The 21215-nt window shown below is 54.7% G+C and overlaps 2 protein-coding genes across 8 annotated transcripts in view; one reads left to right on the top strand and one right to left on the bottom strand.

The window, feature by feature from the left end:
* Nucleotides 1-5101, bottom strand: part of PALM (paralemmin) — a 67069-nt gene extending 61968 nt beyond the window's left edge. For all 5 annotated transcript variants that reach the window (XM_074978550.1, XM_074978552.1, XM_074978551.1 and 2 more), the window contains exon 1: nt 4914-5101. In XM_074978550.1, coding sequence (XP_074834651.1) covers nt 4914-4918 — 5 coding nt within the window. In that variant the 5' untranslated portion in view covers nt 4919-5101. The remainder of the gene's footprint in view (nt 1-4913) is intronic.
* Nucleotides 3909-16681, top strand: PRSS57 (serine protease 57). 3 transcript variants are annotated; one of them, XM_074978560.1, is made up of 6 exons: nt 3909-3990; nt 5195-5532; nt 10216-11964; nt 12839-12983; nt 15413-15673; nt 16501-16681. In XM_074978560.1, the coding sequence occupies exons 3-6, from the start codon at nt 11936-11938 to the stop codon at nt 16663-16665; spliced, it is 600 nt and encodes a 199-aa protein (XP_074834661.1). In that variant the 5' UTR covers nt 3909-3990; nt 5195-5532; nt 10216-11935; the 3' UTR covers nt 16666-16681. The 3 variants fall into 3 exon arrangements, with proteins under 3 accessions (XP_074834661.1, XP_074834660.1, XP_074834658.1); XM_074978559.1 differs by having other exon boundaries at nt 3910-3990; nt 11811-11964; XM_074978557.1 differs by lacking the exons at nt 3909-3990; nt 5195-5532 and adding an exon at nt 5617-5707 and having other exon boundaries at nt 11811-11964.
* Nucleotides 16682-21215: the final 4534 nt, after the last annotated feature.

The following is a 21215-nucleotide window of genomic DNA, read 5'->3' as shown; positions in this document are numbered from 1 at the left end:
TTCCAGCCAGCGTTCGCCATAAGCTGAGCGCTTGGGCAGCTGCTCAAAAGAGATTCAGATGCCGTCCAAATGATTTGCAGAGTGCCCACAGCGTGTGTTACCGTCGGTGGTGCACGTAACAAAATTTATGCCGCCCAGGATGGAAAAAATTAGATGGCCCCCAGCTTCCAGCCCAGTATTTCTATTCTGAATTTCACTCACTGAAATGCTTAAGTGCTTCCTTGGACTGGAGCCCCCATACCGAGTGCTGCACAGTTTGTGGAACCAGACAGTGTCAAACCTGGGCCTCATGGTGCAGAAAAAAGCAGGGTGGCTGGACCCGTTTAGCTCTGTGGCAAAGCCGGGAGGAGTATGGCGGTATCAAGGGAATCTTCCTTCAAGATCGGGGGTCTATGCAAACTCAAAATGAAGCTGAGGCTTAACAGAGGCTCAAACTTCCTCTGGCTCCGAACCAAGACTGGCTTTGCCCAAACTCTCTCCCCGAACCAGCGTGTTCTGGGGGGCTTTGCTTTTCAGCGCATCTCCCTAGAATGGGGCACAACACTTAGCAAGAGGCTCCTCCATGCGCTTCCTCGTGTGCGCACGGGGGGTGGGGGGGGCAGTGCATCAGCACCAATTAAAAAAAGAGCAAACTCCAACCAAACCGTTGCCATGGAATTATGGAGATACACAACCCAGAGCTGGAAGGGATCTCAGGAGGCCATCGAGTCCAGTCCCCTGCCCGCTTGGCAGGACCAAGCACCATCCTTTTTTTTTTTTTTTTTTTAAAGCTATTTGGCCCCAGATCCCTAAATGGCCCCCTCACGGGTTCAGCTCACAACCCTGGGTTTAGCAGGCCAATGCTCAAACCAGAACGGAAACAGAAAACCCAGAGGACGTAAGCGACAAACCTACGCCCCCAGATGCACCCACCTGGCCTCCCTGCAGCCCAGCGACTGGAGTGCCCTATTGGGGTGAACCCACCAGAAAGCGAAACCGACCAGGAACTTTGAATAAAACCAACCCGTCCGTTTGCATTGCGGCGGGTCCAGTCCCGAGCCCTGTCTCCCTTTCTACTCAGGCCCCCGCAGTTGGGCAAAGGGAGGACTTCCAGATTTAGCGTAAAGTTTGTGCAGGTTTTTAAGACGGTCCATCAGGTCTCCACCGGGTCCAGAACAGCCCATCCCACCCCGCCCCCAGTGTGAAAAGCAAATGGATCCGAGGAGAGACAAAGGAATAGGGGAGTCACGGCACCTGGAGCATCCAGCATAGCTGTCGTCCATGTGCTGACCGCACTCCTCTCGCCCTCGCTGGGAGCTTTGCCACCGACTGCCCGTAGGATCAAGCCGGCTAGTACCTGTTGTCAGAGGAGGGTGCTGGGGACAGGGGCAGAAGTGTGCAGCTGGGCACCTGCACAACATGCTTGGCTTGTCAAGTAGTGACAGAGAGGTAGCCGTGTGGGTCTGTATTCTACCAAAACAAACGAGCAGCCCAATAGCACTTTAAAGACTAACAAAATAATTTATTAGGCGATGAGCCTTCCTGGGACAGACCCACTTCTTCAGATCAGAGCCAGACCAGAACAGACTCAAGACATAAAGCACAGAGGTCCAAAAGTTGTTATCAAGGTTGACCAATCAGAAGAGCAGAGGGGTGGCAAGAGGCGGGATGTGGGGTGGGGGACTTAAGAGTTAAATAAAATCAAACTCTTTATCTAAAACAAAACCTAAGATAAGAGTTAGATAAAGATTTTAACTCCTCCCCACCTCCTGCCGCCCCTCTGCTCTTCTGATTGGTCAACCTTGATAACAACTTTTGGACCTCTGTGCTTTATATCTTGAGTCTGTTCTGGTCTGGCTCGGATCTGAAGAAGTGGGTCTGTCCCACGAAAGCTCATCCCCTAATAAATTATTTTGTTAGTCTTTAAAGTGCTGCTTGACTGCTTGTTTGTTTTGGGTTGTCAAGCGTGTGTCCCGTTCCTCAGTGGCTGGCCCATGCAAAGACGAGCTTCGGATTGCTACCAGCCAGGAGAGCAGGTCACCCTTCATAGGGTAGAGGTCCAGGCAGCCCCTTGTAACGTTACCTCTCAGAGAGATGCTGGTACATTTCCAATCTATCTGCAAAGGCACCAGTCCCTGGGTGGATGCATTTATCAGGGTACTTGAATGACCCCTGTTTTCAGAGGATTGAGAGGGGCTCAAATCCGTGGCGTATTTATACTCACAGCAGCACTCGGAGCTTGACTAAGCTACTTTGGCAATTGTACAGCCGGGGAACTGAGTCGCAGAGAGGCTAAGGGACTTGCCCATGGTCACCCAGGCTGCCTGTGGTAGAGTTGGGGAAATGAGCTCAGCCAGGCAATGAATCTCTCCATCATCCTTCCTGTCTCAGGAAAAGCAGTATGATTTCTCCCTTCCTGCCGCAGGCCCGACTGCCCTCTCGCTCACAGCGATGGAAATCAGGAGGGACTCCACCATCAGCCATGCAGTTACAGCTGTGTGAGACCAGGACCGGTCCCTCCAACAGTGGGCACCTAATGACACCGGTTTTTGCAGACAGCCCCTGAAAAAGCCTCCACGCTACACCCATGTGTATCGCGCTCAAGACCCAACTGAGTCAGCCTCCTTGGCTTTAGTCATAATTTGATTTTAATAAGCCCTGTCCTCATAGGATCTCAAAGCACTTTACAGACATTAAACTGCATTGCTGTGCCACAAGGCGGGACAGCTTTAGCCCCATTTTACAGGTTGGGAAACCAAGGCAGAAACTAATCCATGGAAGGTCCCAGCCTCCTATAGAGCTGTGAATAGAAGCCAGAAGTCCTGATTCCAGCCCCCCCTGCTCTCATCACTAGACTCTACTCCCCTCCCAGAGCTAGGAGCAGAATCCAGGACTCCTGGTTCCTCGCCTGCTGTCCAGATCCCTCCTGCGACAGGTGCTGTCTGCACTGGTGGGTTTTGCAGCCTATGCACTAGCTATTCTTGCTGAAAGAGAAACCGCTTGGGAGCATCACAGATAGGCCGAGGAACTTCCCAAAGCATCAGGCTTGGATTTGCCAAGGCCTCCTACAGCCAGGTATCCAGCTCCCGGCAACATTCTCCAGCCCGGGAAACAGGGCCTTCTAGCCCCTTGGCAAAATCAGCCTCACGCTCCCCTGCTCGGGGCCTGTCACATTAACAGGCACCACAGCCAACAGGAGCTGCAGGTGTTGATGGATGGGCGCCAAAGGCTTGGGCTGTGGCAATCTGCTCCCAAGACATTCCCAGCCTAGGCGTGGCCAGGATGGGAGGAATCCCAGGGCATCAGTCTGCCCCCTACCTGGCCACAGGTAGTGGCTGACAGCTGGTGTGGGGAAGCCGTGTGGGGCAACTAAAATATCCACAACCTGCAGCTGTCCAATGCTCTCTGACCCCCATGTCTGCGATGAGCCTTCCCAGCACTATGGATGTTGCTGGCTCTCCATGGTCCCTGCTCCTGCCCCACTGCAGGTGGTGCCCAGACTGAGTAGCTGCGAGGTTACCAGCTGCCTGGCTTCTGCAGGCCCTGGAGAAGTCACACCCTTGCCTGGCTCCCGACAGCACCTCGCACTAGCAGAGGCTGAGAGGGGAGAATCTGAGAGCTCCCCCAGCTCAGCCAGCCCTCCTGCCCCGCACCAGACAGCGCCTCTTGCTGGGCGAGGCTGGGGGCTCTCTGCCGCCTCTGCCCCCCTGCCGAGAATCTGCATTCAGGCTTCCCAGATGCATCTCACACGTCTCCCTGGCTCCAGCTTATTTTTCCCCCGCCAGCCACTGACCCAGATTCTGCGTCTCCTGGTTCCTCTGATCGCGCCGAGAGGAGAACCAAAGGCAGACAAGGGAAAGAGGGAGGCCGGGGCGGGGAGCCTGGGGACACACCACCTCACTACAGGCCTGGCAGGAGCCTTGCTGTTGGCACGCAGATGCCTGGGACCTGTGGAGCACCTGGCTCCCAGCCAAGCAGGCACCAGTGCTGAGCCGGGGCCGCAGGGAGGAGGTAGGAGCCGGGGCGAGTTCCTCTGGGGAGCTGGGTGACCAGGGCTGTGGGCTCCTGACCCACGGCAGGAGGGGCCGGGATCCTCTGGTGGCACAGGAAAACCTGTTCCTCCTCCTGCCCCGGGTTGAGACCTGAGCAGCAGGGATGGGGCAGGAGTTGCGCCAGACACACCAGCCCCCCCCACCACTGGAGCCAGCAGGTCTGAGGGGATGGGCCAGGAGCTGCTGGAGTCCTGGGGGGGGACCACAATTCCCAGGCTCCTGGGGAGAAGCTCGGCGCCAGGCCAAGTCTCTCCGGGGTCTGATATCCTCCCTCCCTCCACCTGTTGTCTCCCTAAGCGGGCAGCATCCAAGTCTCCCGGCCGAGCCAGCACCAGTCTCAGCACGGTCCTGGTCCTGGCTCGCCGGGCCCTGCCGCCAGCCCCAGCCTCGCTAACCCACACAGGCCCTGCCGACGGAGCCCTTATCTGAGTCACTGCAAAAATAGCCCGGCGAGGAGGGGGCGCCTGCACCCAGGCGTGCGCCAGCCCCCACCCCCTGTCATCACGGCAAACAGGCCCTGCCGCTCCTTCCCCCCGACAGGGCCCGGGAGGGGAGGCCACCGCTGCGCTCCCCACCTGTCCTGGAGCAGTGCCCTGAGCTGTCACCAGCAAGCAGGAGCAGCGGGGGCTGGAGGGGTGCATGCAGCGGGAGGGGAAAGCCACCCGGAGTGGTCAGCTCCCGAGGAGAGGGCAGATGAGCCCGAACCCAACCTCAAGCGGGTGGGGGGGGGGCGGGCAGGGCGGTTGGCATGGTGGGGAGGGGAGGGGAGAAGCTGCTAAGCTGAAGGCACCTAGACGGACAGGTGGACGCCCCTGGGCTCCCCACAGCCACCGACACATGCCCAGAGCAAGGGAAAAAACACCCCCCCAAAACAGTACTTACTCCATTTTCCTCCTCAATCCTCTGGCTGCCTCACCCTCTGGCTCGCAGCCCTGTGCGGATCCAGGCGATGCTCCGGAGGGAAAGGGAAAGGGAAAGGGAAAGGGAAAGGCAGGCCCTGGGTGGTCAGCCCGGCTGTCTCTCTGCTCACCAGCAGCAGGCTGGGGCAGCACTGCCGTTCAGCATCCCCAGCTGTGTTATTGTCCTGAGTGTGGCGGGCGGGCGGTGGATGGCTGAGCTGAGGATGTGAAGGGATTTTTTTTTTTTTTCCTCCCCTTCTCCAGCATCCTTACAGCACCTTCTGCTGGGCGACGCCTGTCACTGCCACTGATCAGACAGTCTGGGAACATAAGGCTCAGGGGAGACCTGAAGCACGCACTGGACATGCTCCGAAAGGAGCCTGCATCCCTTCTCAGTGCCTGACAGCTTGTGAGCATCCAGCCAGACCGACCTCGCCTACATCCCCCAACCAGCCAGAGACAGAGTCCTGACCCAGCAGAACTGATGCTCACCCACCCTCTCATTTACATCCGTGTCTCTCCAAGCTTCACTTGACAGCCTGCAGATCCGGCCTGGACTAAGCATGGTGCAGAACCAGGCTGCTCCGTCACCCATGTTTCAGGTGAAGGGGAGGGATGGAGGGACATTTTGCAAGTATCATCGTTTGTTCCGATATCTTTGCAGTGCCGGCTGCCTCAGTGCTGAGCTCACCTGGGAACTGTGGCGGCGATGGCGTCTGAAGTGACAGCGTAGCGTTCCTGGCCTCCCCAGCATGCTTTATAACCCCTAGATGGACGGTACTAGAAATGCAGCCAGCTCTGGAGAGGAGAAATGGGAGCTAAAGGGAACCTGGTATAACCCACACACCTCGGGGTGTGGTTCACTGGCCAATGTACAGGTTGAACCTCTCTATTCCAGAACTCTCTCTTGTCCGGCAACATCCATAATCTGGAATGATTTTAATTAGCTGGACGACCATTTATCATGGGTGTGGCCAAGTTTCCCATGGTCCCATAACATTTGTTTCCAGCCACCAGTCCTGGCTCTCTGTGTTCTGGGCTGTTATGTAGCTGTAATTTACCCCAACTGTCTCCTCAAAGCCCAGTAAGCAGCAGAAAGGGTGGTAATGTGCTAGACAATCTTGACCTCCCATGGTCTGGCAAATTCTCTCCTGTGGTACTGGTCAGGTCCCAGGGGTGCCCGACGAGAGAGGGTCACTTGCAGTGGCACCTAGACCACTTACACAAAGATAGGAGTCTCCTCTACGACCTTAGCTTTTAGCTCAGACTGTAGAGGCTCCTGCTCTAAGCTCTAGAGGTTCCCAGGTTCAAGTCTGCCTGGGGGCAGTTACACCAGCACACTGCATCAGGGGCATATGAAGTCAGAATTGCAGCCAGCTCTGGGTGGCAGGGAAGTTACCAAATTATGTGTTTGGGAGGCGGGGGGGAGGGAGAAGTTCTGGTTAAGCAAATAAGGACTAAGCTCACCTCTCAACCAAACCATGGTTAGCTCTAGCATTAGAAGAGCTGGGGTGGATTTCTGATTGCTAGGCTCCCTCCGCAGCCTTGAAGGCTCTTAATTTTTCTGGGCCACAGTTTCTGGGTACAGAGAGCCGGGATGATACGCAGGGCCTAGCACCTCATAGCCCTGATCTCAGCTGGTCTCTAGGGGCTGCTATCATGCCAATAATCATCCAAAACCCCGTTCCCTGGGAGGGAAGAGTCGATCCTGTCGGGGTGTGCAACTGAAAACGAAGAAAAGCTTGGACTGTAAAGCCACCAGCAATGAGCAAGGGAAGCAGTGAAGCCTAGTGGGCAGAACACTGGGCTGGGACTCAGGAAAAGACCTCCAAACTGAAACGTGAATTGGACTTTGGAAATTTCTTCAACTCCCCAAAACCAACCTGCAATTTGCGCCCCAAGCGAGAGGCCCAACATTGTAGAGGAAGTTGCTGGGCTCAAGTGGACGACTAACTGTAGCAAAAAGAAGCAGAGAACCTACAGAGAATGGAAGAAAGGCCCAGCCAGCAAAGAGAGAGACGTCTTTGGAGTTAGGGCTGAAGTGTGCCTGGCTAGGCAAGCCAAGCTGACCTAGCACTCGCCCAGGAAATTCCTGGGAATAAGAAGAGGGTTTTTAATTGTATAATAAGACACTTAGGACAGCTGAGAAGGACCTTAAAGAAAATCTAGAGATGGCCCCAAACTAAGACAAATACTTTACCTTTCCTCTATAGAGTGCAGGTGTGGGTTTCTTGCTAGGATTCCCAGGGCACGTCACCCTTAAGCCTGTCGCTGCAGGGACCTCAGGCATTGGTGCCCAGTGCTTTGCCTGTGGCATGTAATAATGTAGTCTCTGGGGAGTGGCAGGGCTGCAGGATGTGGGTCTGTTTCTAGCTGGGGGCACACCGCTGGGTGTCTGCTGGTAGCCCGTGATACGCAGGAGGTCCAATTAGATAAACTGGCCCCTTCCAGCTTTAAGCCCTCAAGCAAGCTGGGCTCAGGGTGAGGGGCATTTCAGAACCGCTGCCGGCTTTCGTCCAGCACTAGCGTTCGCTTGGTTTGTTTGTTTCCTCCCAGCCAGGGCCTGCAGGGCCCACTTACCACTTCTGTAGGTCCAGGGCTTGCAGATTTTGCTGGGGGGAGGGGGCGCTCCTGGGCTGTAGAGTGGGGCAAGAAATCAGGGGTTCAGTGTGCAGGACGGGACTGCTGGAGCGCAGGGTCAGGGTGGAGGGCCGGGGCGGGAGGGAGCAGGGGATTGGAGCATTTACCTGGCACAGCTCCTAGGAAGGGGGGGGAACAGGTGGTTCCTCAGCCCTCTGCCTGCAGGAACACCTGCCCGACCCCCCCCCCACTCTGATTGGCCGTGATTCTTGGGCAACGGGCATGATGGGGGCGGAGCCTGCAAGTGAACACCGCTAGTGGGAGAGCGGGAGCAGAACCATGTAGAGCTGCGTTCCCCCCCAAACAGCAGAGCTGCCGCATGCTGGGGAGGTCCTGGCTGTAGTCCCAGACTAAGGGACCCCAGGCTGCAGCCCCTAAAGCCCCTGAGTGCAAGTCATTCAAATAAACCAGCCCCTTATTTCCTCTTTTGGCTGCCACGGGAGGAGGGCAAGAGGGTTCTTAAAGTTACCGCCTCCCCCACCACAAAGTTCTTGGTGCAGGCTTGCGCAGAGGCAGAATTGGCTGCTACCTTAAGAGCCTCTGGAGCACATCCTTTGATACCGATGGGTTGATAACGATGATCCTCCTGGGCCCTAGTTCACAGCCAAGATGCTTCTGAAAGGGATGAGCCGGAATGAAGACAAAATGCAGGAGCTCTCGGCCTCCTCTTTCTACCTTTGCCCACGTGGCGGGAATAATTTCATTGTTCTCCCTGCATGGAAACACACTGGAGACGGAGCCTCACACAGGGCAGCTCATCAGTCTAAAGCCTTGTTTGGCACCCAGCCATTGCCTGTCTGTTGGATGGCACAATCACAGCGAAATTCCTCCTACGTTGACTGGAGCCCATCAACTTTCTTTGTCAAGCACAGCTTCACTTGGTTATTAACCCTTTCACAACAGGCCTCCTGTTGAGGTCTCCCAGAAACCAAACGTCAAACACAAGCCTAGACCCAGTACTTGTAACTCCAAATATACAAATGGTACACGCAGGTGAGCAGCAGACCGAGAATCAGCAAGGAGACACCTCACCTGCACAAGACCTGGTGCAAACATAGAACAGTGGTTGCAACAACGTTTTCCATGTTCACCTCAAAGTCCAGTAACATCACAATGGGATTCTAGTTATCAAAACAAACAGCTACGGTGGGGCATGTACCAATGGCAGTATCTCAGCCAGGAAGATGTGTCTGGCTCCAAGATTTTCCAAGGAGCATTTGGATCTCTTTGATGATCTTGCTGGCTGGAGGCTGCCTGAACCCAGGGGAAAAAGCAGGAGGGGAAGAGAAACTTTGGGTGCCAGGAAAATCTATGTTGCCCCCTCCTCCCCCAGCACAACGGTTTCCTTTAACAAACGGACTCAGGAAGTAAGGAAAGTAAAACCGCTGCTAGGGTTGGGAAATCCATATGGGGAAAGCTTCCCACTTTAAGTCTTGAGCAGGTACCTGAATTACTCCATTTTCAGAGGCCTCAGAACCCTCGATGAATTTCACTTCAGTTAGCAGAGAGGGATCAGCTCTCCACATGACAGCCCCACTTGCAAACTGCTCCTGGCCTGGATCAGCAGGTGAGGTTTCGAACCAAGATCTGCTTCCTACAGCTGACCAGGACTGAAGCAAACCCTTCAATGAGCAGGGTTGGAATCCACCTCCAACTTTCACAGCTGGCCCTTATCTATAGAATGAGCTGAACCAAGCTGTCAGATCTGCAGGTGCCTTTGAAGTGGGATTCGAATTGTTTGCCAGCAGCCCCTTTTCTCTCCAATGCCAATAAAGTCCAGGCCTGAACTTCTGGGGAAAGGTCTAAAATTTGAGTCTCAGGTTTTTCCCGCAGGCCAAACCTAGACATTCTTCCATTCTAGGTGCCAGGAGAGCATCTGTGTAAAACTTACCTCCCTCCTGCCCTCTGAGGACCTCAATTTCCAGTGGTTCACTTTAGCACCTAGCACATGTGCCGCTCTGGGGGAACAAGCCACATTTCTGTCTGCCAAGTTCTGCATGCAGAAGTTTTGGGGCTGTCTGTGGAGGGGAAGCTGGCAGGCTGGGTGTTGGCTTCCAGGTGGTATGTGGAAGGCATTCAGTGACTAGATCTCTGGGAAGCTCCTTGGGTGTGTCTGGCTGGGGTCTGTGGCCAGGGTGTCTCCTCAGTTTTGATCTCTGTGGCCTTGTGCCCTGTTTTTATACTAGTCCCTAAATTTTCTTTGGAGCAGTTTTCTTTTTTTAAAGCAAACCTGAGCCAAACGCATCACATCTCACCTGGTTTTGGGAAGGAAACACCGAGAATGGTTGAACTGCGATACCACCGTAAAAAGCACCATGGAAAGTCTTGAGAGGCCTATTCTATCTGCTATAGCAGCTCAGAGGTGCAGAAGTAGCAGGGCCTGAGAAGTATTTAGGCACCTAACTCCCATTGACATCAAAGTGCCTAAATACCTTTGCAGCACTGGCCCCATGGTCTTAATTTTACAGATCGGGAAGCAGGCAGGGAGAGGGAACATGACCTGGTAAAGCTCACTTGGCAGGTCAGTAGCAGAGATAAGAAAAGAAGTCAGGCATCTTGTGTCCCAGCCTAGGACCCTAACCACTGAGCAATGCAGCCTCTCGTGAAGTCATGTGTTTTTCCATTGTTATGTGTTTGTATTCTAGTCGCAACCAGTGCTCCTGGGGAGACGACCCTTGGTGCCGTACAGACACACAGGAAGAGACAGGCTCTTGCTCAGACTGCTCAGAGCAGCCGGTTTCTAGCCGTCCCCCAAAAGTGGCTCCCTTGAACCAGGGCTGTCTTGAAACTCAGCCTGGCCTCTTTCTGTCTCAGGGAGCAGCTGCCAGCCAGACCCAAGTGTCCCTCCTGGTCTTGCAGCGAGTGCCGGGGAGGGGAGCTAGCTCCTACTTCGCACATCTCCAGCACCCCTCGACCGGGGCCTCTGGGCTGCCCAAGAGCCCATCCGCTCCCTGCAAAGGCACACAGCCCCGTGCCTGCTCGGAGTGTCTCCATCTCCCCCTGACGTTGCATGAGCCCTGAGGTTTCTCCCTTGGGGCTCTTGCTGCAGGGGCTGGCAGAAGGGGTTGCATAAGCTCTGCAGACCAAAGCGGATGCAAATGGAACGGGTCGGGCAGAGCCGAGCAGCAGCCTGGCTCTGGGGCTTAGTGACACCGCAGGACCCTCCCACGCCAGCTGGGGTTATTTAACCCTCCACCCCTGAGCCTCAGCTGTCAGCACACACTGTCCCAGCAGCCACCCTCAGCATGGGGAGCACCAACCTGCTGCTGCTGGGGAAGCTAGCACTGCTCCTTGCGCTCATCCCAGCAGGTAAATGGGTGTTGGTGGCGTCAGGCTATGATGGCCCTCTGGGGACTTAGGGGCTCATTTTGGAGGAACCACGAGGTGAGGGTGTCTGGGCACGGATGCTCCTGGGCTGAACCCGCAAATGATGAGAAGTGGCAGGGGATAGGGACCTGCGCAGGGTTCCCTCTAATTTTTTTCCACCCCCTGGGCAGAATAAATTTTGTTCTGTGCACCAATGGATGTGCACCACCCTCGAAACACACGCTGCCGGGTATGGGTGGCTCTGGTAACCAGCTGGGTGACGTATGAATCTCCCCTGGGCAGCCACCCAGAGGGCTCAGCTTGCAAGGAATGCTATGGGTACCAATTGATAGGGAGAGGAAACAATGCCTTGTGGTTAGGGCACCAATCTAGGGCATTGCCTCAGATGCTTTGGAGACCTTAGGAAAGTTGCTTCAGCTCCAGGCCTCAGTTTCCCCCCTATAAAACAGGGGGCAATAGCCCAGCCTGCCGGGGAAACACTGGCTTTGACAATAGCCGCTGAGCCCTGTGGGTGCCAGGATCCCCTCCGCTCCCAGCTCATGAATACCTAGAGAGAGGGCTGATCTGCTGGCTTCCATCGGGGTGTGGGAGCCAGGAAAGGCCGAGCTTTAAGGCCAGCTCCCTCCCCAGCACCTTGGGCAAGTGTAGGGTCAGTGCGGCAGTCTGTGGGAGAGAGGTCACCTCCCCACCCGGGACCTGTGGGTTCAGCCCCCTGGCAGTGAATGGAGCAGCCTCCACGTGTGCTAGATTTGGATCTGAGCCCTACTTCCTCTAGGGCCACAACCTCTCCCTCTGGCTCCCAGGCTGCTGCTTGCTACCCCTTTGGGAATCCTTGCCTGCCCCCTCTGAGACTGTCCATGTTGGAGGGTGCCTCCCTCTCCCCTCCCGCCAACAGCGATCTGCTTTGGGACAGGTGCCCATGGGAGCTGGATTATCGGGGGAAAGGAGGTGAAGCCCCACTCCCGGCCCTACATCACTTCCATTCAGCTGGACGGCAAGCACGTCTGCGGGGGATTCCTGGTCTGGCGCAAGTGGGTGATGACAGCCGCTCATTGTGTGATTCCCAGGTAAGACCCCACCCTTCACGGGACCCCACTGAGCCCCGAGGACTGCATTGCCCTCCGATGTGAGATAAAACCCCTCTCCGCTGCAAGGGGCAGAGGAGTCCCTGCCCCACTGCCCAGCTCCGGGATGTTCCGGTGAGCCCTTAGCCCGGCCCACCTACGTCGAAGCACCTGGTTCAGGGATCGGCAACCAAAGTGCCAAGAAAAGCCATTCTTGCCAATTCGGTAAAAAACACAGTTATGCAAGAGCCGCACTGTGTGTGGGTACCAGACAGTCCTTAATTATAACCTCAAAGCCAGACTTTTTGTAACCCCTGCTTCCAGACCAGCGCACACACCATGATTTGTAACGCGATATCTGTTTACTGCAGGACAGGCACAGACTTTTACATATTCTATTTCCTTATACTTTACATGTGTGTTTGTACCACTGTCTGCCTGACTTTCACACCCAAACAGGCTCTCTGGAGCCCGCCGAGGGAGATATCCAGCATATTGAAATCACGCATTGTTTGCTATTGAGATGGGAGCTGTTTATTTTGGGGCTTTTAATCATTCACCGTTTACTGAAAGTAATCTGGAGAGTTTTGAGTTTTTTTGATTTTGCCCTTATAGCAGCAGGAGCCATGAAAGAAGTCCTTATAGAGCTGCTGATAGCAGACCCCCAACCTTGTTGAACTTTTTGCACTTCTTGGGGCTACAGGTTCAAATCCCAGCAGGGCAGCTCGGCCTCTACCCCTTTTCAGGTGCTCCCGGCCCTCATTTTATGCTCCCATTCCCATACTGTCTCCAACCTGCAGCCTGCTCCTGGCAGTCACCTTGTGCCAAGCAAGGCCTGCCACAGGCTGCTTCCAATCTCTTTCTCCGTGCCTTTCAGATATTCCTCCTCTGTGCGCATCGTGCTGGGAGCTCATTCCCTGAAACACCAGGAGGCCTCCCAGCAGATCTTCAGCCTCCGGGAATCCATCATGCACCCACACTTCAACGCCCGGACCGTCCACAATGACATCCGCTTGCTGGAAGTGAGCTGCCTGGGTTGCGTCAGGACACAGTTTCCTTAGCGCCCGGGGGAAGGAGAGAAGCTCCCAACCCAAATGCAAACCTCCAGCGGCTCCAAAGTTCTCAGAATTTAGAGAGAATTTTCCTCTGGGGGGCCAAACCCTATCCTGGGATACGGGAGATCATTCTCCTGCTTAGCGTAAGAACATAAGGACGGCCAGACTGGGTCAGAGCAAAGGCCCATCTAGCCCAGTGTCCTGTCTGCTGACCGTGGCCAATGCCAGCTGCCCTAGGAGCGGACAGAACCGGTGATCATTGAGTGATCCCTCCCCTGTCACTCATTTCCAGTATCTAACAAACAGAGGCCAGGGACACCGTTCCTACCCAGCCTGGCCAATAGCCATAGATGGACCTGACCTCCCTGAATGGATCTCGCTCTTTTCTGAACCCTGTTAAAGTCCTGGTCTTCCCACCCTCCTCGGGTGAGGAGTCCCACAGGCCGACCCTGCGCTGCGTGAAGAACTGCCTTTTGCTAGCTTTACACCTGCTGTCCATTCATTTCCTTGGGTGACCCCCTCGCTCTTGTGTCATGGGAACCAGTAAATAACTTTTCCTTGTTCACGTTTTCCACACCAGTCTCAAGTTGTGGTTGGGAAGGTCCAGGTTGAACATTAGGAAAAACTTTTTCACGAGGAGGGTGGTGAAGCACTGGAATGGTCTATCCAGGGAAGTAGTGGAGTCTCCATCCCTGGAGGTGTTTGTTTCACCTCGACAAAGCCCTGGCGGGGCTGATCTGATGGGTTTGGTCCTGCTTAGAGCAGGGGGCTGAACTCGATGGCTTTTTTAGGTCTCTTCCAGCTCTATTGTTCTATGATTCTATGATTCTCTGTCCCTTTTGTAATGAGTCTTAAGATCCTGTTTGCTTTTTTTGAATGTAGCTGCACATTATCCCTCCATCCGCACCCCCCGACAGGAAAAACAGGTTCAAATTTCCCCCCGGTGTGACCATGCTAAAGCCAGCAGAGGTCACAGAAGGGCTGGATTGGACCCATTGTGGAGTAAAGGGCTAATTCTGCTGATGTCTCCTTTGGAGCTCACCCTGCAGAGCTGGGAGACAGGCATTTGTTTGGGGTTCAGATCAGAGATGCTCAAAGTTCATGGCTTCAAAGGAACTGGAGCCGTTTGGGGTTTTCATTGGCCGTAGGTGAGACTGTGGAGGAGGTGAAACAGGTGAGCAGGTTTCCCTGTGATGTCACAAGCCTGTGTTCTCCTCCCAGGGTCTACTGGGCTGGAAATGCCTGGACCCAGGGGAACTGCTGATGGCAGCAGTGGGAGAACCCAAAATAGCTCTGCAGCAGGACAGAAGCAGCCCCAGCACCTGGGGCACAGGACTTAGGATGGGGGGTCAGAATTAGAAACACAACCCAGGGCGGCATAGCTGGATTGCCCCCTTCCACCTTTGCCTGGGACTCACTGTAACTGCCACTGGGCAGATTTGAACCTGGTACCCCTGGAGCTTAGTGCAGGACACAACAGTTTGGGCTAAAAGCCTGAGCTAAGGCTGTAGAAGAGATTCAGCCTTTTACTGGGTAACTGGTCCAGGTGCCTCTTTGTAGGCCAGTGTGTGGGTTACATCAGCCCAGCTCCTGAAAGGAACAACTAAATCAGCCACGAGGTGGCACTGCAGCTCCAAATAAAGATTCTAGCCCTGGTGCAAGTCTGGGGGGCTTTAACGAAGCGACCCCCCCCCAGCTTCAAAGCCAGGGTGGATGTGGCCCCTGGATTGTGCAGGAAGGATGGACGGCCGCGCCTGCCCGGCAGCGCTCACGTTCCGTTTGTGAGCTTTGCCTGACCTGCAGACCTTCAGCCGCCTGCGCAAACGGGCGCCGCTGGGATGGGATGATGCTTTAACCACTGCACGATGCTGAGGCAGAACCAGGGGTGGAGGCAGGACACACTTAGCTTGGGGATGCGATTTGGCTCACAGCCTCCCCAGCAGGAGTTGAACCTGTGGCACTGAAAGCAGGTGCCTGTCATGCCAGCTCCATTAGCCCGGGGGGGCAACGATAAAATTCTGTATCAGTGGTTCCCAACCTTCTCGCTTGTGCGGACCCACAATCACCCCCAAGCTCCCATCACAGCCAATTCCAGGTGCTCCGTACACTTCAGTCAGTGAAAAAGGAAACCATGGCACAGGTTTTCAGACAGTGCTGAATGACACAATTGGAAGAGGTTTAATCTAAAAATAATAATTGACGGTAACTTTGCGATTAATTTAAAACTTATGTTTAGGATCATTTTTGTTGATCTTTTATTTGTTCCACGGACTCCCTGCGATACCCTTGCGGACCCCCAGGTTGGGAACCGCTGCCCTGTATGATTCAGCCACGTGCACCAGACAACTCCCCTCCCACCAGGGACTAACCTGGGTCCCATTTGCTTGTCTCCCCAGCTGAATGACTCGGCCGTCATTAACCAGTTTGTGAAGCGGATCAGGCTCCCCAAGCCCAACTCTGACCTCCCTGCTGGGGTGGTGTGCAGGGTGCTGGGCTGGGGCGACACCTCCAACTTTGGCACCATCCCCACCGAGCTCATGGAGACCAAGACGACCATTGTGGACAGGAAGATCTGCAAGGCCCTCTGGGCGAGCCGCGTCAACCAGGACATGCTGTGCGCTGCCAGCCTGAACAGCACCCTCCAGGGGGTCTGTTCGGTAAGTGCTTTCCCCTCCTCTGGGTGCTCCTGCGGAGCCTGAACTGCCAGGGAAAAGCTTTGCAAGGAAGCTGCTTCTGGTGCCCGGCCATCACTGGGGCTGTGATCTCCCCGTGGCAGAGCCCTGTCCACACCAGCCATGTTACCCATAGTGCCTGCACCATGCCCGCTCCGACTCCAACACTGAAAGTCTCCTCCTCGTTCTGTTGCTTCCAGCCACACATCCAGGACTCCTGAGTTTCTTCCCCAGGGGGTTTTGGATGTCAGTATTGTCCCCTGTAGGAGCCCAGCAGTAAGGTCTGGCCTGGCTAGGGCAACACCCATCAATGCCGGACACGCCTACCGACAGCGTTCCCTGTAAGTTGCACACTTGGGTGGCAGCTGAGGAGAGATTCAGCTGCTGCCCAGCTGATTAGCAGAGCACCCGTATCCAGCAGCCTGTGTTTCTATGGGTGGTGCACATCCACTCCTGCCTTGGTGCACAGAACAAACTTTATTCCACCCATGGCTACTGTCTGCCACATAAACGTTCCCCACCTCATCTACTGGAGTACAGTCAGTGGTGCCATGTCTGTCTAGGCCAGACCAGGAGGCAGGGGACTAGGGAGCAAAGGAGACAGTGAGAACCCCAGCGTCTGTCTGTGTCCAGCCACCTTAGTCCAAAATCCCCTTTATATTTGCTGTAATCCAGTCCTGGGCCCTTCTTTTCTACCTAGGGCAATACACAGCCATCCCTAGGCTTAGTTTTGGTTTCCCGAGACTTTGCTCTTCTTATTGATTTAGCCAGTCCCGTCCAGTGCTAACAACAGGTTTCCTCTTGTCTTGCAGGGCGATTCCGGGGGCCCCCTCGTGTGTGGGGGCAGGGTACATGGCATCGTCTCCTTCTCTGGGCAGAGATGTGGGTATCGCAGGTACCCAGACATCTACACCCGAATTTCCAAATACATCGCCTGGGTCCAGGAGGTTCGGAAGCGCTTTGAATGCGGGAGATGAGAGCGCCTGGTGCGACAGAGATTTTGGGGGTGGGGGAGCCATTCGGACTATGAAAGGGAAGGATGAGCCTTTCTGTATGAGGCAGTTAATGTGGGTTTCATTATAAAGTCTACAAGGTCTGGTGGTTAGGCTGCGGGGAAGGCGCATCAGGATTTCTGGGTTCTGTTCCCTGCCCTGTGAGGAGCATGTGACCCAGTAGGAATTAGCAGCTGGGACTTCTGTGTTCTAGTCCCATGACCTTGAGCCAAGTATGTGCCTCAGTTTCCCCATCTGTGACACAGGGGGAAGGGTATCTACCTGCCAGGGCTGTTGGGAAGCTTTGTGGATTAATAACAGTGAGGTGTTTGGAGCTGCACAGGTGAAAGAGGCAATAGCATGTCTCGCCTTGGGAATTTCAGGACAAGCTTAACTCTGCAGCATCATTCTTCCCTCCCGGCCTTGCACTTCTCTGTCCTACACAGCCCGGTGCAAGGGGTGTACAGGGGACAGGCTTTTCCCAGGCTGCATGGACGATCACCACGCAATCCTTGTGCACTTCCCTCTGTCACACATCCTCACAGCTGGGTCAGAAAAACCCTTCCCCCTGCTTTCCTCCAGCCACGCAGCTGTCAGCCTGACCAGCCTTTCTGTATGGGGCAGTTAACGCGCCAGCCGCGTGGCTGGGGGAAGGGGTCACAGAGCAGCTTCAAGGGGTGCTTAACTCGTGTTAAAGCGACTTACGTGCAACTCGAAGCCACGTATTTCAAGGGTTTACCATAATTCAAGAGCCTCAGCGCAGGTGACTGTGAGACGGGCCTTCATCAGCGTCAAACCATTCTTTTGTAACTCCTCTTCCAAGAACTGCGCACACCACGATTTGGGATGCGATATGTGTTTACTGCAGGATGTTCACAAACGTTTTACGTATTCCATTTCCTCACCCTTTGGTTCGAGGACTATCTAACAGGGATGGGCTAGCTGGCGCTGGGTCCTGCCATGAGGGCCAGGGTTTGGCCTTGATGGCCTCTTGTGGTCCCTTCCAGTTCTACTGTTCTAGGATTCTATGGTGGAACAACAGCCCAGGCTAGTGAGCTGGTGGTGAATGAATGATTGGGTGACATGAGTTTGGCAGGTCTCAGTCACCTACCCCCCCGCCCCATCAGACCTGTCTGGGGGACCAGTTAGGACTCACACCAGCAAGAGGCCCACGCCTGGATGATGGAGGGAATGGCAGGTCCCCTCCCCCACCCCGAGGCATCCAGGCCAGATGCCAGCAGAGGCCTGCGACTGGGGAGATGCTGGGGATTAGCAGAGGCCCCCAGCCTCCCAGGCTGTCAAACCCCAGCCATAAATCCACCCCCAGCAGGCGGGCTGGAAAAGGAAGGGATGTCTGGAGCTGGCCACAAAGGAAAGAACAAAGGCCCCTCTTGTGAAACCACAGCCTGCTGGCCCTGGCTCGTGTCCCCCACCCCGACACACCCACCCAAGAGAGAGTCAGTCAGCCCTGCAAGGCCCTGCAGCCACAGGCTGTATTCACACAGCTGGATGGGAGCAGGGGGTGAGAGTCTATCCTCAGCTCTGCCCCTGTGCCAGCCAATGTCTCCTCGTCCTGTTCTGCACTGGCTGCTCCTTCACAGGCCAGAGAGCAAAGCTGCTCTGCTGCAGAGGAGACAAGGCTTCCCAAAGCCCCTAAGGGACTGAGGCGCAGGAAGCCTTCCAATGGCACTTAGGCACCTAAGTCACTTCTCCCCCTGCCCACACACGGGGCTCTTTCTATGCTAGATCCCAGAGCACTTTCCAGCAGCCCAGTTGCCCTTTTAGTGATGGGGGTGTCATTTCCCACGGCAGAATCAAGAATAGCCCCCAGGTCTCCTAGGACAGAGCACTAGCCATTAGGTAACACTGCCTTCCCCAGAAAAAGCCATGGAGCAAAGTTGGTTGCTACACACCAGCTGCAGCCTCCCAAGACCCCTTTCGTCTGCTCTTACCCTACTGATCACTTGCGGTTCCCTCACTCCCAGAGCCAAAGGCTGGAGCATTTTCACTCCTTCCTGGTGGGTTCCCCTTTGGGTTCATCGGCTGTGAAATCCAACCTAGACTTGTCCCTTCCCCCCCGCCCCCCCCCCCCCCACAAAATTAATTGCAGGAGTTGTGTTGGCCCACGCTGATCTTGGGAAAACTTTTGATGGTTTTTGTTTTTTTTTTTTTTAAAAAAAACTTGCGTTGTGCTGCCCAGCAAGGAGACTTCGCTGGGCTGGAAAAAACCCAATGCAAAGTTGAAACAGCTGCTTGCTCTGGACTTGGCTCATTCCAGTTCCAACTGGGCAGGAACAAGGAGAGGATCACAGTGCATTGTCACCTGCTAGCCTGGAGGGGCCCCTCCCAGCCCACCGGGGCTGCCTGGGGCACAGGAAGGGTTGTGTGCTGTAGGGGCAGCATTGAGGTTTTTAACCGCAGTTGTAAGAGTTTCCCAGCTGGGATGTGTGTTCCCTTCAGGTCAAAAGCTCCTACACAGGAACAAGGGGGTCTGTTCTACCCCAGACTACCAGTATCCCAGCGGATTCGTCTGCAAATCCTTTACTCTCCGTTCAGTCACGACTCCTTTAGGGGTATGTTACGTGCTGCTGTTAACTGCCCCTTTGGGCCTGATGGAGCTCTGGTCAGCAATGCCCAAAGGGCTCTTGGCAGCCTATGTGTAATAAGTTGGGCAGGTCTCAAAATCAACCACCTACCCACAGACAAGAGACCACAGAAACCACCACCTCCGTTGCAATGATCTGCTCGCCCTTGCTGTCAGACTCAGTTCAGAAGCGCTGCTGAGGGCTGGCATTTACTTCCAGGGAAGCTGGCACAGTTGCTACCCAAGACGCACCTGTTCTCCAGCTGACAAAAGATGCTTGGCTCCGGTGCTGCCACTCAGACCCGAAGAAAGACGCACTTTTTGAGTGTTTAGCAAACCTTGTTCATCTTTAAAGAGCTTCCTTGTTGTTTTTGCTGAAAACAGGCTCATCCCAGCCACCCCTCTGGCATTGATTGAAAGATGGCAAATGCGAAACAATCAAACTAAACATCTCTTTCCTAAGGACAACTCTAGCCCAACCACAAAATTATGGTCTTCCAGCAGGAATCGCTGGTATGCAATTCTCTGCCCTGTGGTACAGAAGTCAGACAAGTTAATCAGAAGGGCCCCTTCCAGCCTTAACGGCTTCAAATCTGGACCCACCCTTCGCTTTAGAAATTACTGAAGGAAAATAAACATTGACGCGGAACGACTTTTATTCCTCTTCATTATAACCCCAAACTGTAACATAGCAGTAAAATGCTCTGAACAATACAGCAGAGCAAACGTACACATTACATGTCCTACACAAAGTACCTGGACACAAACTTACAAAAATAGATGAGAGGGTATTTTTTACTATATATAATAATATAAAAGCAATAGTTTCTGAGTCACATGGTGTTGGAGATGCTATTTACACAGGTCACAAGACACACGATGGCATGGAGAAGGTGAAAAATAAATAGCTGGAGGGGGACATTAGATGGCCACCTTCTTTAGGATGCGTCCATGAGGTTCTTGCGATGTGTTTGATCGGGACAGCTGTAATGTCCTGAGGTTTGAGAAGCCAACCTGGTGGAAAGGGGGCAGCTGGGGTGGGTCACACAGGGGGCTTTGGAGCCAGGCACCGCTTCCAGGACACCCCAGTGTAATAGCAACGAGAGTCTTCTATTGCCTCGAGTGCCCTCGTGGGCAGGGCTCTGATAAGACACAGAGCAAGCAAGCTAAAGGCCGGAGTTTGGAGCAGCGGGTAACTAGATTAGAGGATGGAAGAACCACCACCACCACCACCACCACCACCACAGCATTCCCAACGTCACGTACAGAAGGATGTGGCTAGAGGTTATACCCAGATCTCTGCCACCTCAGGCCAGCACCTTGACCCCACACAAAACCTTCCCTTTCTATTTACCACCACCCATCACCTCCCTTCCCGACTGCCCTGCCCTCCTGACTTTCTAGAGAGCAGCTCTCTGGATCACCTCCCTGATTTGTCCCCCAGCACTGGTGCATCACGAATAACACTGCTTGTAAGCGGAGTGCTTGGGCAGCTGCCCAGCAGAGATTCAGGTGCTGCCCAGCCAGTTAGAAGAGCACCCTCAGCTGGCAGGGTGTGTTACGACAGCTGGCGCACATCCCCATGTGACTTGGCATGCACAACAAAATTTATTCTGCACAGCCATGGAAAAGAAAGCCCAGAATCATTACCAAGATCCCAGAGCCAAATACCACTGAATTCTGGGTAAGTTTGGTTCCAAAGCCAAACTTGGCCTCTGGAGGGGGTGGTGTAACCCACGCGGGTGACACCCTGCCCTTGTCTCGGGCCGAGCAGCGCACAGGGCTTGAGGAGCCTGCCCCAGCATGGGCGAACAGCTGATTCCTTTTGCTGCAGAGGTTTCAGATTCAATCCCCATGGCCAAAGAGCCTCCGGGAGCACAGGGCAATACCGGTTTAACGCCGCGTGACATCCAGCCGCGAGGGTAGCGTGCGAGGTTGCCTTACCTCTGCG

The sequence above is a fragment of the Carettochelys insculpta genome, chromosome 27 (assembly GCF_033958435.1).
Source record: "Carettochelys insculpta isolate YL-2023 chromosome 27, ASM3395843v1, whole genome shotgun sequence".
NCBI lineage: Eukaryota > Metazoa > Chordata > Testudines > Carettochelyidae > Carettochelys > Carettochelys insculpta.
This window is presented reverse-complemented; position numbering and strand designations above follow the sequence as displayed.

What these genes read in the sequence shown, in the direction of transcription:
- PRSS57 (XM_074978557.1), top strand. An exon ending in GCTCATTGTGTGATTCCCAG is followed by an intron (nt 11,965 to 12,838) that starts GTAAGACCCCAC and finishes CGTGCCTTTCAG; the next exon opens with ATATTCCTCCTCTGTGCGCA. An exon ending in ATGACATCCGCTTGCTGGAA is followed by an intron (nt 12,984 to 15,412) that starts GTGAGCTGCCTG and finishes TTGTCTCCCCAG; the next exon opens with CTGAATGACTCGGCCGTCAT.